Below are 14,859 nucleotides of genomic sequence, written 5' to 3'. Positions count from 1 at the left end.
AAATATATATCCAGACCAAGTTACATCCGAAAGGGGAAACCTCAAGGCCCTCCTTGGTCACGTGGTAAGACTTTAAGCTTTTTTAAAATTGTAAATTTTGTATAATTTGGACCTCCTTGTCTCCAGAGTTGGTTTTCATTAGTAAAATGAAATCTTGTGAAAAGCAGTTCTCATTCCAGCAGAATACAAGTTGCAGGATTGATAAAGACTTACCTATGCTGGGATTTTGTTTGTTCTATTGCTTTGAAATAGGAAGACTCCAGAAATCTTTTTTTTTTTTAAGATTTTATTTATTTTTATTTGAGAGAGAGCACATGAGAGGGGGGAGGGTCAGAGGGAGAAGCAGACTCCCCGCCGAGCAGGGAGCCCGATGCGGGACTCGATCCAGGGACTCCAGGATCATGACCTGAGCCGAAGGCAGTCACTTAATCAACTGAGCCACCCAGGCGCCCAGGAAGACTCCAGAAATCTTAAACAAATGGCCTTTTTATAATAAAACTTGAACAGTCAATATTTAGATAAGACTTATTTGGGAATCTGTTTCTTTTGTGTGTCTGGCTAAAGAGGTAGGCATTTTTACAGATCAAGTTCTTATAGATGTCAGGATGGACTTAGATAGATAGGTATCAGGATATCACAGAAGAGGAATACTATGAGGCTCATATTGAAATACCATGTTTTTACCTTTTGAACATCCTTTTCCACATTTGAAGATACAATATCTGTTATTTATTGCTAGCCTTCCTTTAGTTAATTTTGCCATATTTGGGTTTTGATTGCCAGAGTAAAACATACTTATTTTGTGAAATGATTACACATTAAAAATGTATAATCATAGGGACGCCTGGGTGGCTCAGGCGGTTGAGTGTCTGGCTTTTTTTGTTTGATTTTTTATTTATTTGAGAGAGAGCACAGAGGGGGAAGGAGAAGCAGACTCCCCACTGAGCAGGGAGCCCAACACGGGGCTCGATCCCAGGATCCTGGGATCATGACCTGAGCCGAAGGCAGACGTTTAACGACTGAGCCACCCAGGTGCCCCAAGTGTCTGGCTTTTTTATTTTGGCTCAGGTCATGATCTCAGGGTCATGATATTGAGCCTCACATCAGGCTCTGCACTCAGTGTGGAGTCTACTTGGGGTTCTCCCTCTGCTCCTCCCCCTGCTCGCACTCTCTCTCTAAAAATAAAGAAAATCTTTAAAAAACGTATAATCATAGTTAATATGTGGTATAAATGCAGACAGCTTTTAGCTGTATAAAAACTAACATGCCAGGTTCTGGTTACACTCTTTAGTTACAAATGTTCCCATTTGAGAAAACCCAGGCAGAGAAAGTTGAAATAACTGCCTAAGATCAGATAGCTCGGAAGTAGCAGAGCTGGGATTTAAACTCAGTCTGGGTCTAGAGGCTACACACTTAGAACCTACGCTTTATTATGCTGCCTCAATTTAGAAAACTGAAATTTCCATAAATTCCAGTCCTCTTAATAAAACTTCATTGTTTAACTCTTGCTCTTGATTAACAAATTACAATAAGAAAACAGTGCTCTTTTTAAACTAAGATTTCAAAATAGTAACCATGTTTTCTTTTTTTAATTTTTATTTTACACCTGATACATTTGCCAAAGTTAAAGAAATACCAAAAATTGGAAGGATTTTAAACTTGAATCCACGATTTCTTTTTTTTAAAAGATTTTATTTATTTCTTTGAGAGAGAGAATGAGAGAGAGCACATGAGAGGGGGGAGGGTCAGAGGGAGAAGCAGACTCCCCGCCGAGCAGGGAGCCCGATGCGGGACTCGATCCCGGGACTCCAGGATCATGACCTGAGCCGAAGGCAGTCGCTTAACCAACTGAGCCACCCAGGCGCCCGAATCCACAGTTTCTTAATATCAGATGGAAAAGTCTTGGATTCTGTGGAAATGTGTCTTTGTCTTGGGTCTGTCCAGTGTCAGGCCTGCATGGTTACGCTGCACTCGCCTGGACTGAGGCCTCGGCCCTTCTTTGGTCGGCTCCCTGCCCTTGCTGGACTGTCCTCGAGAGGTGCTCCTGCACACTGGGTTCAGAAGCCCTCAGGGACCCCCACCCCACACAGCCCAGTCCAGAGCTCATCCCCGGCCTTCGGGGCAGCCTCCCCCTCTGCCTTCTTAGCCCCTTTCCCCCATCTCACAGGTGCTGCGAGCCAGCTTGCTTTCCAGCCACAGGCTGGGCTTGGCACCCCTCCCTCCCCTCAAAAGTCTCCCTCACCTTGAATGCCTCACCTCTGTGTTTTGGAAGCCATCCCTCATCTTAATTCTTCAGTTCTTCTAAACTGATGTCATGAATTTTAAATTGGGGCCAATACTTAACTGGCCTGGTGGTTGTATCAGCGACAACTGTCTCAGCTGCCTTTGCTGCCATTTATTTGTGTCCTCTGGCCGCCTGGTCAACGTTGGTGAGTCTTAGGCGTTGCTGCCCCAGGTCTCACGTAGTCACTGGTAAACTTGTCCCACTTTTTTTTTTTTTTTAAAGATTTTATTTATTTATTCACAAGAGACAGAGACAGAGAGAGAGAGAAGCAGAGGGAGAAACAGGCTCCCAAGGAGCAGGGAGCCCGATGTGGGACTCGATCCCAGGACCCTGGGATCATGACCTGAGCCGAAGGCAGACGCTTAACCATCTGAGCCACCCAGGCGCCCACTTGTCCCACTTTTGTCCCATGCTAGACTGAATCTTTTGAAGGTAGCAACACTGTCTTCTCTATCTGGTATACCACTCACATTGAACAAATGAGATTATTGAATACTTGGATACATGAAAAAAATGGCTGTTTAGCTTTTCTGACTAAAAATAGCTATTTATAAACTACTATTTTTAGTCAGAAAAGCTAAACTACTGTTGTATTCATACTATGTCCGAGAAGACCACCGTGTAACTCGCCATCATCCCAGCTCACCTGTCCCTTAGCTTCCCCAGAAGCGGAGAGACAAAGGCAACTGGAGGGGTTGGTGACCATGCTGGCTTCTATCCAGGTTGCGCCTCAGTGTGACCTCTACCACCCCCAGAACCCAGCGTTTCCCCTGGCTACATTCCGAGGCTTCAGGTCCCCCAGGACTGTGGGGCAGTGGGAGAAATGCAGGCATGGTGGATCCCAGGCCCTCCCCTAGTTGGTGACGCAGATCCCCGGGGCCCACGTGAGGCAGTTCAGTCAGTGCAGATGGGGAAGTGAGGACTCACCAAGACTTTTAAGTTCACTGCAGCTCGTTTGTAAAAGAAGAGTTTTTCTGAAGATGCTTATGTGTCTGACTATATGTTGTTGTCTGTCTTGTAAAGCAGTGTGTCGTTTCTGGCAAATATCTCCAGCCCCGATGCAAGCTATTATACTTAGAGATCTCCCTGCCTTTTTTTTTTTTGGCTTGTTTTATGTTTAGTTCTATCAAAAACAATATAAAGGCTATATGATAAGTAACTGAGAGGCATCAAAAACATAAAAAAAGTTCCAGCCTTTCGAATCATCCAGGCCTATTTTCATATCCCAGCTCTGCTGCTTACTTGGTGCCCTCAATTATGTTATTTAAAACCTAACTCATAGGGGTGTTGAAGGTAAAGAGTAAAACTTTTGCATAACATAAATAATAAATGGTGGTTATTAATCCTGGAATTTAAGAAATCTTAGTGAATCATTCTTTTGATAACATCTAACCTGGCATTCTGTCAAGGTGTTTCCTGCTAATAGGCGTATGTGGCTGGCTTTTCCAGTTGCCCAAGAGGTTGTGAAGGCACATTTGCCAGTTTGAGAAAGGACCATGGTCCTGCTATGAGGATACCAAGTTTCAAAGGAGAGCTTTCCCTTCCTTCATCTGCACTTTTGTTTTGCTTTCTTGGTTCAAATCAACCACCATATATTGGGCACCCTCCTAATCAGTAGTTTCTGTCTTCAAAGAATGTACAGTACAGTATGTGAAACATCATGGCCGCATACAGAAGGTTAAAGAAGTTTGCCTGTTTCTACAGGAACTGCTACTTCTGCCGTACAGAGGAAAGGTGCTGGAGCCAAAGTGGCAGTAAGAGCGGCTGTGCCATCTCCAGTTACCTTCCAGAAAGGTAAGGGAGAAATAGAGAATAACCTTATTTCTTCAACTTAAATTTTTAAAAATTGTAAGACCCTCTTAGAAATTTCAAATACAGATTGCAGAATGAAGGGTATGGCGGTGTGGTAGAGTGGTTTAGGGAACAGGCTGCGGAGTTAGCTCTTGAGAATCGTAGTTCACCACTTACTCTCGAGCTCTGGGCAAATTCCTGACCCATTTGTGTCAGCCTCAACTTTCTCACCTGCGAACTCCAGATTATTAGAGTGAGAACATATATTATGGGCTTAGCAGAGTACTGAACATAAACACAAGTATTCAGAGGGGGCCATTGTCACAGAGTCATGCAGCACACAGACCCTTAAGTTTGGGGATTCTAAATTAGCTAGAGAGTGAAATGGTCATGATCTTAATGCCTAAGAATTCAGATCTAGCCCTGGCCCACCCCTCGCCCCGTGTTACTCTTCACCATTTAAAAAGTACGTTCACATGATTCTCCCGTGAGCTCTCCGTAACGGCCCTGGTAGATAGATAGGGCACCTGTGATCCCCGTCTTCCTGCTGAAGCCAGGGAGGCTTAGGGAATTGATGCTTGATGCCGAGCATTGTATTAACACTGCCTGTTCATGATCTCACTTATCCTCACATTAACTGAGTGAGCTCTATGGCATTATCCTGATTTACAGAAAGAACTACATTTTGGTAGGGACAACGACGCAAACACTGATTATATGTAATATAAAAATGATGAGAAACATGAAAGAGTCTATTCCTGCCCTCAGGCCTCTCTCCAGTGCCACCATCTTCCAGTTCACCGCCTCTCTCTTCAGCTGCGTCTGCTCTTTAACCTGTCAGGTGTTTTACTGTTGATGGCTGTATTTCCTAGAAATTCTCTTTGGTTCTTTTTCCATGGTTTTCCCCCACTCAATGCCTTAAAACCCAAGGCTGTAATTACTAGGATCAGTTTGAGTGCTAGAAGCATCATTTCCTGTGCTTTTAGTTGTATAATCCCAGACTTTTTTTTTTCTTTCAAAGTCTCCATTTTAATCTTTTATAAAGTGTTTTCTAGTTTAGAGTACCCCAAAGCTATTTTATTATTTTCTAAACAAATATCTAGCAATGTTCGTTTAACAGATAAAATACCCCCAAATACAGTGTTGCCCCTGAAAATAGCTGAAATTCTGTGTACACTGATATTATATTTATGAAAGCTCCAGAGAGCCAGGGTTTTGCAAAGTGAATTATGATCCAGCGTGAGGCCTTGCCCATAGAAAGGCGAACAGAAGTACTTCTTTCATTGTCCAGGGGTAGCCCTGCCTGTAATAGGATGAAATTAAATATGACTCCAAGTTTCTAGCTTGGCTGTGGGTCTAGAGTGTGGCCCAGGATCAGACACAGGAGCGGCAAGCGGAGGAACAGGGTTTTCTTCTGGGGGTGGAACAAGGAATGGATTCAGTTTTGCTGTTCAGTTTCAGATTCCTCAGGCAGGACTCCATAGACACTGTTTGGCAGTATGCTTCATAAAGAAACGGGGGCGGTGGCCACTGTCCTGCTTTAAGGGAAGCTGCTGCACTTGCCGGCCTAGTTTCCACAGTGGGGTTTCTTCCTGATGTATCACTGACCTTTTACCTTAGAACGCGTCCACTGTCCGCTCTGGGGCACGAACGCCCAGACTTGAAAAGCTTTGCACGTGCTCAGTTTCACAGTATTGTTTTCATACTGTATTTTAAGATTGGCTATCCCGAACAAAGCCTGGAGAAATGCACTCCGATCTGAAGAGAAGAAAATTACAAGGCCATCCCTGCAGGAAGCAAGGTGAGAGAAAGCCAGACAGCTTCCCAAGGTGTGTGCCTTCCCCACAGGCAAAGGTTCATCCTAAAGTGCAGGACCGTTCACCTTAGTTTCTTAATTTTGGTGATGATTTTGTCATTCTTTTTAGATTGCAGTAATTATGTTCATTTGATGAGTATCGAAGTCTGGTTACCAAATTAACTGTGGCGGAAGTGGGGCTGGGATTAGTTGGTGGTTACAGCTGTTCTGCCCTTTCACAGCCTGAACACCTGGGGCAGCCGCCTCAGCTCCCCGGCCCCACGAGTTTCTGTCTGCTCTGGAGAAGGCCTGCCCTCGTGGTTATCTTACTGCTTAACCACTTGGTGGTTTCTCTCTTTGTCATCCTTCAGTCTCAAGCTGTTCTGTTTTACTGGCTGTTTTCTTTTTCTTTCTTTTTTATAGATTTTATTTATTTGACAGAGAGAGAGCACAAGCAGGGGGAACAGCAGGTAGAGGGAGAGGGAGAAGCAGACCCCCTGCTGAGCAAGGAGCCCGATGTGGGACTCGATCCCAGGAGCCTGGGATCATGACTTGAGCTGAAGGCAGATGCTTAACGACTGAGCCACCCAGGCGCCCTGAGCTGGCTGTTTTCTTTTTCGCCACAGTGTTTGTTCATCAAACTTTGCAGCTGGAACTTCTCCACAGTTCTGTTATGTCTGCAGCCTCTCCGCCCTGGACTCTCTTGTCCTACAGGTTACTGTTCTTTTTAAAATGAAGAGATGGCCAGAATTCAGTTTCCTTCTATCACACTGACAGGGCAGAAATTGTTAAAACCATATCTAAACCTTGTGATTCGATTATTCGGTAAGGGGCCCCTGGCTGGCTCAATTGGTGGAGTGTGCGACTCCTGATCTCTGGGTTGTGAGTTCGAGCCCCCTGTTGAGTACAGAGATTTCTTAAAAATAAATCTTAAAAAAAAAAAAACTTTAAATATTATGTAGAATGTGACTGTCTTGGATTTGATGATAAAAGTCAGAATAAACAAACAAGCTTATAAATGAATCAGTCCCCCGTAGCTTTGTCCTTTTCCCTTGAAAGGTTCTGGTGCTCCATGTCGTCTGCAGTGTACAAAAAATCACATTAGTGCTGAGCTTTCACCTCGATCAAAGCAGGTGTGTATAGAGTACGAGAGAGAGGAGACCATGGTGAGTCCCTGGATGGTACCGTCACACATCCGAACAATTCTTCATGAGAGTCATAGTTCCCTTCTACAAGTAAGTGTTATTCCAGATTTCAGTCTGCCTAGTGACTTCTCTATGTCATCCGGTTGTTGTTGCTTATTGTTTTCTGTGGGATGTGGAGATCCTGCAAGATTGAAGTAGTAATTCAAAGCGTCTACACTTTTGGCTTAGTACTCTAGCATTTATCTTTCAGAATTTTCCTTGAATTTGTATTTTCCTTTCAACTGAAGAATAACAAAGAACAGATAATTGTATTATGAGTATAAAAATCCATTGTGTCCATTTTTCAGATCTGGTTGTGTCAGATGATGTTCAGGCCATTGTCCATCCAGATGTGCTGGGCAACCACCGCCCTGGTTTGCTTCACCAGTTGGTGGATGAGCAACTCTAGAATCTTTGGAAAGCTTAGTTCATGTTCCATTTACTTCTTCTCAGGCTCAGACCACAACTTACTGCCTTTCTTACTTTGATAGGACTTGTCAGCAGCTGAAGAAGAGCTAGAGCTTCCTTTCCATGGCACGGACGGCATGTCTGAGAGCACCAGCAGCATCCTCAGCAAGCTTGACTGGAATGTCGTTGAAGACATGGTGGCCAGCGTGGAGGATAAGAGTCTGTCTGTCCACTGGGCCTTGGACCTGTAAGACCCGAGTATCATTCTGTTGCCAAACAAAGGCCGGCGCTTCAGTGACAGTAGTTCTGAAAGACTGGTGTGTTTGAAAGAGAAAAGCAGTGAAGGAAGCAATGTGAATATACACCTGCAGCCATATTATTACCCAGATTAGCCATTTCAAGAGGGAAAATAAACACTTCTCAATAATTTTGCCTTCATGGGTAAAGGGTTGTTTAACTATAGATCTATGACATGCTTTTGCATTTGATCTATCTTCAGACACAATTTTTTAAATGATGAAAAAATGAAGAGTACCTGTCAAGTTTACATAATATTTAAGATACTTTCAAATAAAAATCTTCTGTTTCGTCTCCTTCTTTACTACCCCCTGAGTTTTGAGAAACAACCTTATATGGATAAACCTGATGGAAAAATTGAGAAGAAAGTCACAGTCTCACGCTGAGATTCGATAATGAACTCCATTTTAGAACACAGCCTAAAAGTCACCTGGGCCGGCCTGGCTCCTGAGTGAAAAGAAACCAACCACCTTCCACCTGTCCTGTGCCCTGCAGCCTGCGAAGCCTTGGAGAAAGAACCAGGGAAGAACACTTTGAATGGGAAATAGAACTCCTGACTCCAGAAGGCTCATGTTAACTTTGTAAAGACCATGGTGCAGAAACCTGGGTAGTTTCTGGTGTTGCCCCCAAATAATGTCATCATTTTGGAGATGATAATTTTAATGAGAAGAAACTGAAAACCTTCACTCATTTGTCAATTTTTGGTGTAGTATCAAAGAATACTGTTGTCTGAAAAAGCTATTAAATATGCCTCCTTTTCCAACTACATACCTGTGTGGGGCCAGATTGTTTTTATGTCCTTCAGCCAGAACAACATCCTGCAACAGGCTGATTGCAGAAGCACGTATGAGAATTCCGCCAGACATTCAAGAGATTTGTAAGACTATAGAACAGTGCCACTCTTCTAAGTTTTGTTTTGGAAAATAGTTACTTTTGTAAATATGTGTTACAAACATTGAATGGGAGGTGCCTGGGTGGCTCAGTTGGTTAAGTGTCCGACTCTTGATTTTGACTCAGGTCATGATCTTAGGGTCGTGAGATAGAGGCCCATGCTGGGCTCCACAGCTGGGCATGGAGTCTGCTTAAGATTCTCCCTCTGCAGGGGTGCCTGGGTGGCTCATCATTAAGCATCTGCCTTCCTCAGGTCATGATCCCGGGGTCCTGGGATCGAGCCCCGCATCGGGCTCCATGCTCAGCAGGAAGCCTGCTTCTCCCTCTCCCCCTCCCCCTGCTTGTCTTCCCTCTCTCACTGTGTCTCTGTCAAATAAATAAAATCTTTAAAAAGATTCTCCCTCTGCCCTCTGTGTGCGTGCACGTGTGTGTGAGCGCTTGTGCGCGTTCTCTCTCCCTAAAAATAAATGAATGGGTCACCGTAATTAAAAATATTTAAACACTTTTCTCAGTTTTAATTTGTAGCATGATAAATATTCACAGATATACCCACATACACAAAAGCTCTTTAGGACCCTCCATAATTTTTATGAATATAAAGAGTTTGAGAACTGCTTTAGGACTAACAATGTGCGCCCTTAACTTACCAACTCGACAGTTCACACCACTTCAGAAATAAAGGAGTTTTACAATAGTATAATCCCTTTTACCTGCCGGCTCCTGTTCTGATTTAAACATTCAGTTGTCTTTTAAGGCAATTATCATTTCCAGTGCTTTTCATCTCTTCCTGTAGATCAAATTTCTATCTAGTTTCCCTTCAGCCTGAAGATCATTAGCATTTCTTATAGTACAGATCTTCTGGCAATTCTTTCAGGTTTCATTGACAGAATTCTAGATTTTACCCTCATTATTGAAGGGTATTTTTTTGTAGCCCTTATTTAGGGCAAGATCTTTACTTCTAAGATGGGCCTTTATGGTGTCTAGACTGGAGGCCTGGAGTATCACTGAGGTGCTAACAAGGTGGGCCGGGCCTCCCTCATCCCCCAGCAGAGCTCCACCTCTGGTATGTCTGTTGGCTCTCGATCTTGTAGTGAGTACTTCTGGTACGCCTCAGGTACTCTCGTACTGATACGAGCAGCTCAACCCTGTCTGCACAAAGGCTTCTGGGGATCCTCTCTGTGCAGCTTCCTTCTCTCTGTTGCCCTCCCTGCAGATTCCAGCCACTGTGACAACCCTGAACCCTGCTCTCTACCGCTTCAGCTTCGTAGGGCCACAGTGGCGTGCTTGGACTCTAGCTCATTATGTTGAGTCATCAGGATAATACCCTTAAGTAGACAGCGAGGCATTCACGAGACTTACCCATGAGTTTCCCTTTTCTCCACGATCACTGTTTTGTGCTGCACGTTGTCCAATGTCTGACAGCTCTATGGCTGAGACAGGCAAACTAGTCGGCGGTTACTCTGTCATAGGTGGAAGTAGAAGTCGTCTCTTGGGGAACATCGGTATAGTCAACCTGAAAATGAGGAAGGAACAAGGGCAGACAGTATCAGCAGAGGACAGATAATCCTAGGTAGTCTCAACCCCTAGCTTGAGTATGTCCTCAGTCTTCAAAAAACTGCAACATGATGATTTTGCTTAGTGTATCTGAACACAGAGGAATCATCCAAATGAGTGTTTTAGCTCCTTCTAAGGAAGGGTCTAGACTTCATCCCCTCCATACATGGACTAAAGGGAAGCAGTTTCCATATATAGATTTTAAACAGCATGCTTGGTAAATACCTCTAGTTATCAAAAGTGTTCCCCAATTTCTCAAAACTGAATCTTACTTTGCTTACATTTTTATTAGAAGAGGTAATACAGCATTTAGCATGATGCATCACTAAACCAAAGTATTCTGGCTGAGCTTGGAATCCACCAGCAAAGGAAGCTCAAAGCTGCTGCCAAGAAGCTATATACGTGGACCTGGATTTAAAACACTGACTTGGGTTACGCCAAAAAAAAATAAACACTGACGGGGCGCCTGGGTGGCTCAGTCGGGTAAGCGGCTGCCTTCGGCTCGGGTCATGATCCCGGGGTCCTGGGATCGAGCCCCGCGTCGGGCTCCCTGCTCAGTAGAGAGTCTGCTTCTCCCTCTCCCTCTGCCTGCCTCTCTGCCTACTTGTGCTATCTCTGTCAAATAAATAAATAAAATCTTTAAAAAAAAAAAAAAAAAAAAAAACACTGACGGGGTGCCTGGGTGGCTCAGTTGGTTAGGCATCTATCTGCCTTTGGCTCAGGTCATGATCCCAGTGTCCTGGGAACCAGCCCTACATCGGGCTCCCTGCTCCGCGGGGAAGTCTGCTTCTCCCTCTCCCTCTGTGCTCTCTCTCTCTCTCAAATAAATAAATAAAATCTTAAAAAAGAAATCAAACCTTGGACCTTGCTGAGGAAATATGAGAAAAAGGAAAATGTATTTTGATAATTGCTCCGAAGTCATACTGGGTAAGCCCTCCAGAACTCCACTTTCCTTTCAAGCATTGCATATACCCTAACCATTCGTTTTCAGCATCTGGACTATATGGTCCTATGCCATTAAGGGGGCACTGGTGGAAACTAATGTTTTTGCTTCCATGCAAATATTGAATCTGGGTAATAAGTGAGAGGAAAAATCCTTATTAGAAAAAAATCCTTGTTAGATAAAGTTGGTTTGTAAGTTGGGAATGAATGGCCCAGCCTTTTTCTAGATGTGTGGAATGGCGGCCAAGATCTGTGACAGAAGTTGCCTAGCTGAAGGGAAAATTTCTCTGTAGGGTTAAAAAACAATTATCCTGGGCAGCAGTCCAGCTTTCTAGCTGATCACCTTAGAGCAGAGGTCAGCAAACCTGGTCTACTCTCTCCTCCTGGAAATAAACGTGTTTGTTTCTTAAGCAGGCTCCACGCCCAGAGTGGATCCCAATGCGGGGCTAACTCACGACCCTGAGATCAAGAGCTGAGCAGAGTTCGAGTTTGACACTTAACCGACTGAGCCACCCAGGTGCCCTGAAATAGAGTTTTACTGAAACAACCTGCCCGTTCATGCACACATTATCCACACTGTTTGTGCATCAGTGGCAGAATTGAATAGTTGCTACATAGACTATATGATTGTAAAGACTAAAATACTTATTTTCTGGCCTTTTACAGAAAAAGTTCCACCAGATGAAATCCACCTATACACTCAGAACTTCAATAAACTTTTTAGTACTTTGCTCTAAAACCTGGACACTTAGGTATCACCAGACACATGGAGAAAGGCTTCATCATGAAAGGGAGAATACAAGTTAAATGGGCAAATAATAGAATGGATTATGTAGGAAATAAATGTGGCTTATTTATTTTTATGTAATCTCTACACCCAATGTAGGGCTCTATAGACTGAGTCAGCTAGGTACCCCTAAAAGAAATTTTTTTTTAGAACAAATCGGAAAACTCTGTGACAGAGGAAACCCTATTCTTACATTTCCATGAGGTTGTTTCTGCTAATGAAGAGGATTTTTATTCCTGATTGGTGAATGTCAAGAGTTCAACATTGATTCCCATGTTTATTTTTTTAAAGATTTTATTTATTTGACAGAGAGAGAGATCACAAGTAGGCAGACAGGCAGGCAGAGGGAGAAGCAGGCTCCCTGCTGAGCACAGAGCCCGATGTGGGGCTTGATCCCAGGACCCTGGGATCGTGACCTGAGCAGAAGGCAGATGCTTAACCATCCGAGCCACCCAGGCATCCCCGATTCCCATGTTTAAAATGAGTGCCATACATGAGTTAAAAACCAAGTGAAGGGCCACCTGGCTGGCTCAGTCAGTGGAGCATGCAACTCTTGATCTCGGGGTTGTTTAAGTTTAAGCCTCACATTGGGTGTAGAGGTTACTTAAAAAAATAAAACCTTTAAAAAAAAAGTGTACATTTGTGGGACACCTGGCTGTCCCAATCAGAAGAGCACGAGACTATTAATCTTGGGGTTGTGAGTTTGAGACCCATGTTGGGTATAGAGATTACTAAAAACAAATAAACTTAAAAAAAAAACCCAACAGGTGTATTTGTGACTTCAGTCTCTCTGTCCCTGTTCTTGGTGCTTTTGAGTGATGGGCAGCAATGTCTCCTTCAGTAGGCTGAGCAGATTAAGTATTTACCTTGCAGAACACCACACCATAGACGGATCTCAAGGTCTAGATTCGGGGCAGATGGCAGCAAGGCCATCTTGGTTGCAGGTCCAGCTACAGTATGTTCTCTACACTGGCTTTACTGACTAAAAGCTGTTAATTTTACCTCCATCTTTCAGAGTCCGGTTTATAATTCTAATCAGAACTTAAAGGAGTGAGAAAGGTGATTTATCATCCTCCTTAAATCTGGCCATTGGCTGTGACTTGAGCTCAGGCCTCCAAATACCAAGTGAGAAATCTGCTTTTTAAGAAAAATTTAATATTGGGGCGCCTGGGTGGCTCAGTCGTTAAGTGTCTGCCTTCGGCTCAGGTCATGATCCTGGGGTCCTGGGATCGAGCCCCGCATCGGGCTCCCTGCTCCGCGGGAAGCCTGCTTCTCCCTCTCCCACTCCCCCTGCTTGTGCTCCCTCTCTCGCTATGTCTCTGTCAAATAAATAAAATCTTTAAAAAAAAAATTTAGTATTTAAGATATAAGGAGATATTGCATTCATAAAATAAGAACAAGTTACTGTATGAGAGGAACAACCAGAGAACAAGAAGAAACTCTTTGAAATTTAAAATACGCTGAAATAAAAAAAGTCATGTAAGAGTTAAAAGATAAAGTTGAAAAACTTTCAAAGAGCCCAAAGACACCCCCCCATCAAGTGGGCAAAAAACAACTGAGAAGGGGCGCTGGGTGGCACAGTCGGTGAGGCCCCAAACTCTTGATGTCCGCTTGGGTCATGATCTCAGGGTTGTGAGATGGAGCCTCGCATCGGGCTCTGTGAGGAGTCTGAGATTTTCTCCCTCCTTCTCCCTCTGCCCCTCCCCCTGCTCTCTCTCTCTCTCTCAAATAAGTAAATAAATAAATAAAATCTTAACAACAACAACAACAACTGAGAAGATCAGTCCAGGAAGATTACCTGACTAACAGAAACTACAGAGAGAGACGAAAGAAACTAAAAAGGGGTGGGGCGCCTGACTGGCTCAGTCCATAGAGCATGATCTCAGGGTCATAGGTTCAAGCCCCACATTGGGCATCCAGCCTGCTTAAAAAAAAAAAAAAAAAGAAACTAAAGGGGAAGAAATTATAAAAATTCTCCACAGCTAAGGACACAGATTAAATGATTAAAAGTCTGGGGCGCCTGGGTGGCTCAGTTGGTTAAGCAACTGCCTTTGGCTCAGGTCATGATCCTGGAGTCACTGGATCAAGTCCCGCATCTGGCTCCCTGCTCAGCGGGGGGTCTGCTTCTCCCTCTGACCCTCCTCCCTCTCATGCTCTCTGTCTCTCATTCTCTCTTGCAAATAAATAAAATCTTAAAAAAAAAAATTAAAAAAAATGATTAAAAGTCTGTATGTACCCTGCAAAATGAATTTTAAATAGATCCCTTAAGGGACATCATAGTGAAATTTTAAAATATGGGAAATACATAAAATATCCCTAAAACTTCTAGAGAGGGACAACACAGGTTGTATACAAAGGAATAATAGCATGGTATCAGCCCTCTTTTTTTTTTTTAAAGATTTTATTTATTTATTTGAGAGAGAGAGAATGAGAGCGACCACATGAGAGGGGGGAGGTTCAGAGGGAGAAGCAGACTTCCCGCCGAGCAGGGAGCCCGATGCGGGACTCGATCCAGGGACTCCAGGATCATGACCTGAGCCGAAGGCAGTCGCTTAACCAACTGAGCCACCCAGGCGCCTGGTATCAGCCCTCTTAACAGCAACAGCACAGGCTAGATGATGAAAATGATTTCAAAGGGAAAAATTTCAATTCAGAATTCTAGACCCAGCTATCAGTCAATTACAAGGTGAGAGTAAAGACCTTTTCAGACAACTAATGACTCAACAAGTTTGTCCCTACATGTCCATTCTTAGGGAGCTATGGCAGGCTATGCTCAAGCAAATGGAACATTTTGTGGCAAAAAGGAAGAAGGCATGTATTCCAGACACAGGTTCTGAATCCAACCAAAACAGGGGTAGGAAGAGTCTGGTACAAGAGCTTTACAGCAGTCCTGGAAAACCAGTGCATACTGGTTCGGACAGCTAGA

The 14,859-nt window shown here is 43.8% G+C and overlaps 1 protein-coding gene across 1 annotated transcript in view; it reads left to right on the top strand.

Moving 5' to 3' along the window:
- LOC118006533 (ciliogenesis and planar polarity effector 1-like) overlaps positions 1 to 8,525 on the top strand; it is a 145,687-nt gene extending 137,162 nt beyond the window's left edge. Inside the window, 5 exon segments of the mRNA XM_034999214.1 lie at positions 1 to 64; positions 3,989 to 4,078; positions 5,793 to 5,876; positions 6,930 to 7,105; positions 7,546 to 8,525. The exon segment at positions 1 to 64 is cut by the window's left edge and continues 12 nt beyond it. Coding sequence (XP_034855105.1) covers positions 1 to 64; positions 3,989 to 4,078; positions 5,793 to 5,876; positions 6,930 to 7,105; positions 7,546 to 7,713 — 582 coding nt within the window. The 3' untranslated portion in view covers positions 7,714 to 8,525.
- The last annotated feature ends 6,334 nt before the right edge of the window (positions 8,526 to 14,859 follow it).

This window comes from Mirounga leonina, unplaced genomic scaffold (genome assembly GCF_011800145.1).
Source record: "Mirounga leonina isolate KUSES-001 unplaced genomic scaffold, KU_Mleo_1.0 Mir_97, whole genome shotgun sequence".
NCBI classification, from domain to species: Eukaryota; Metazoa; Chordata; class Mammalia; order Carnivora; family Phocidae; genus Mirounga; species Mirounga leonina.
Note: the sequence above shows the minus strand (reverse complement) of the source record. Positions and strands in the feature narration are given on the sequence as shown.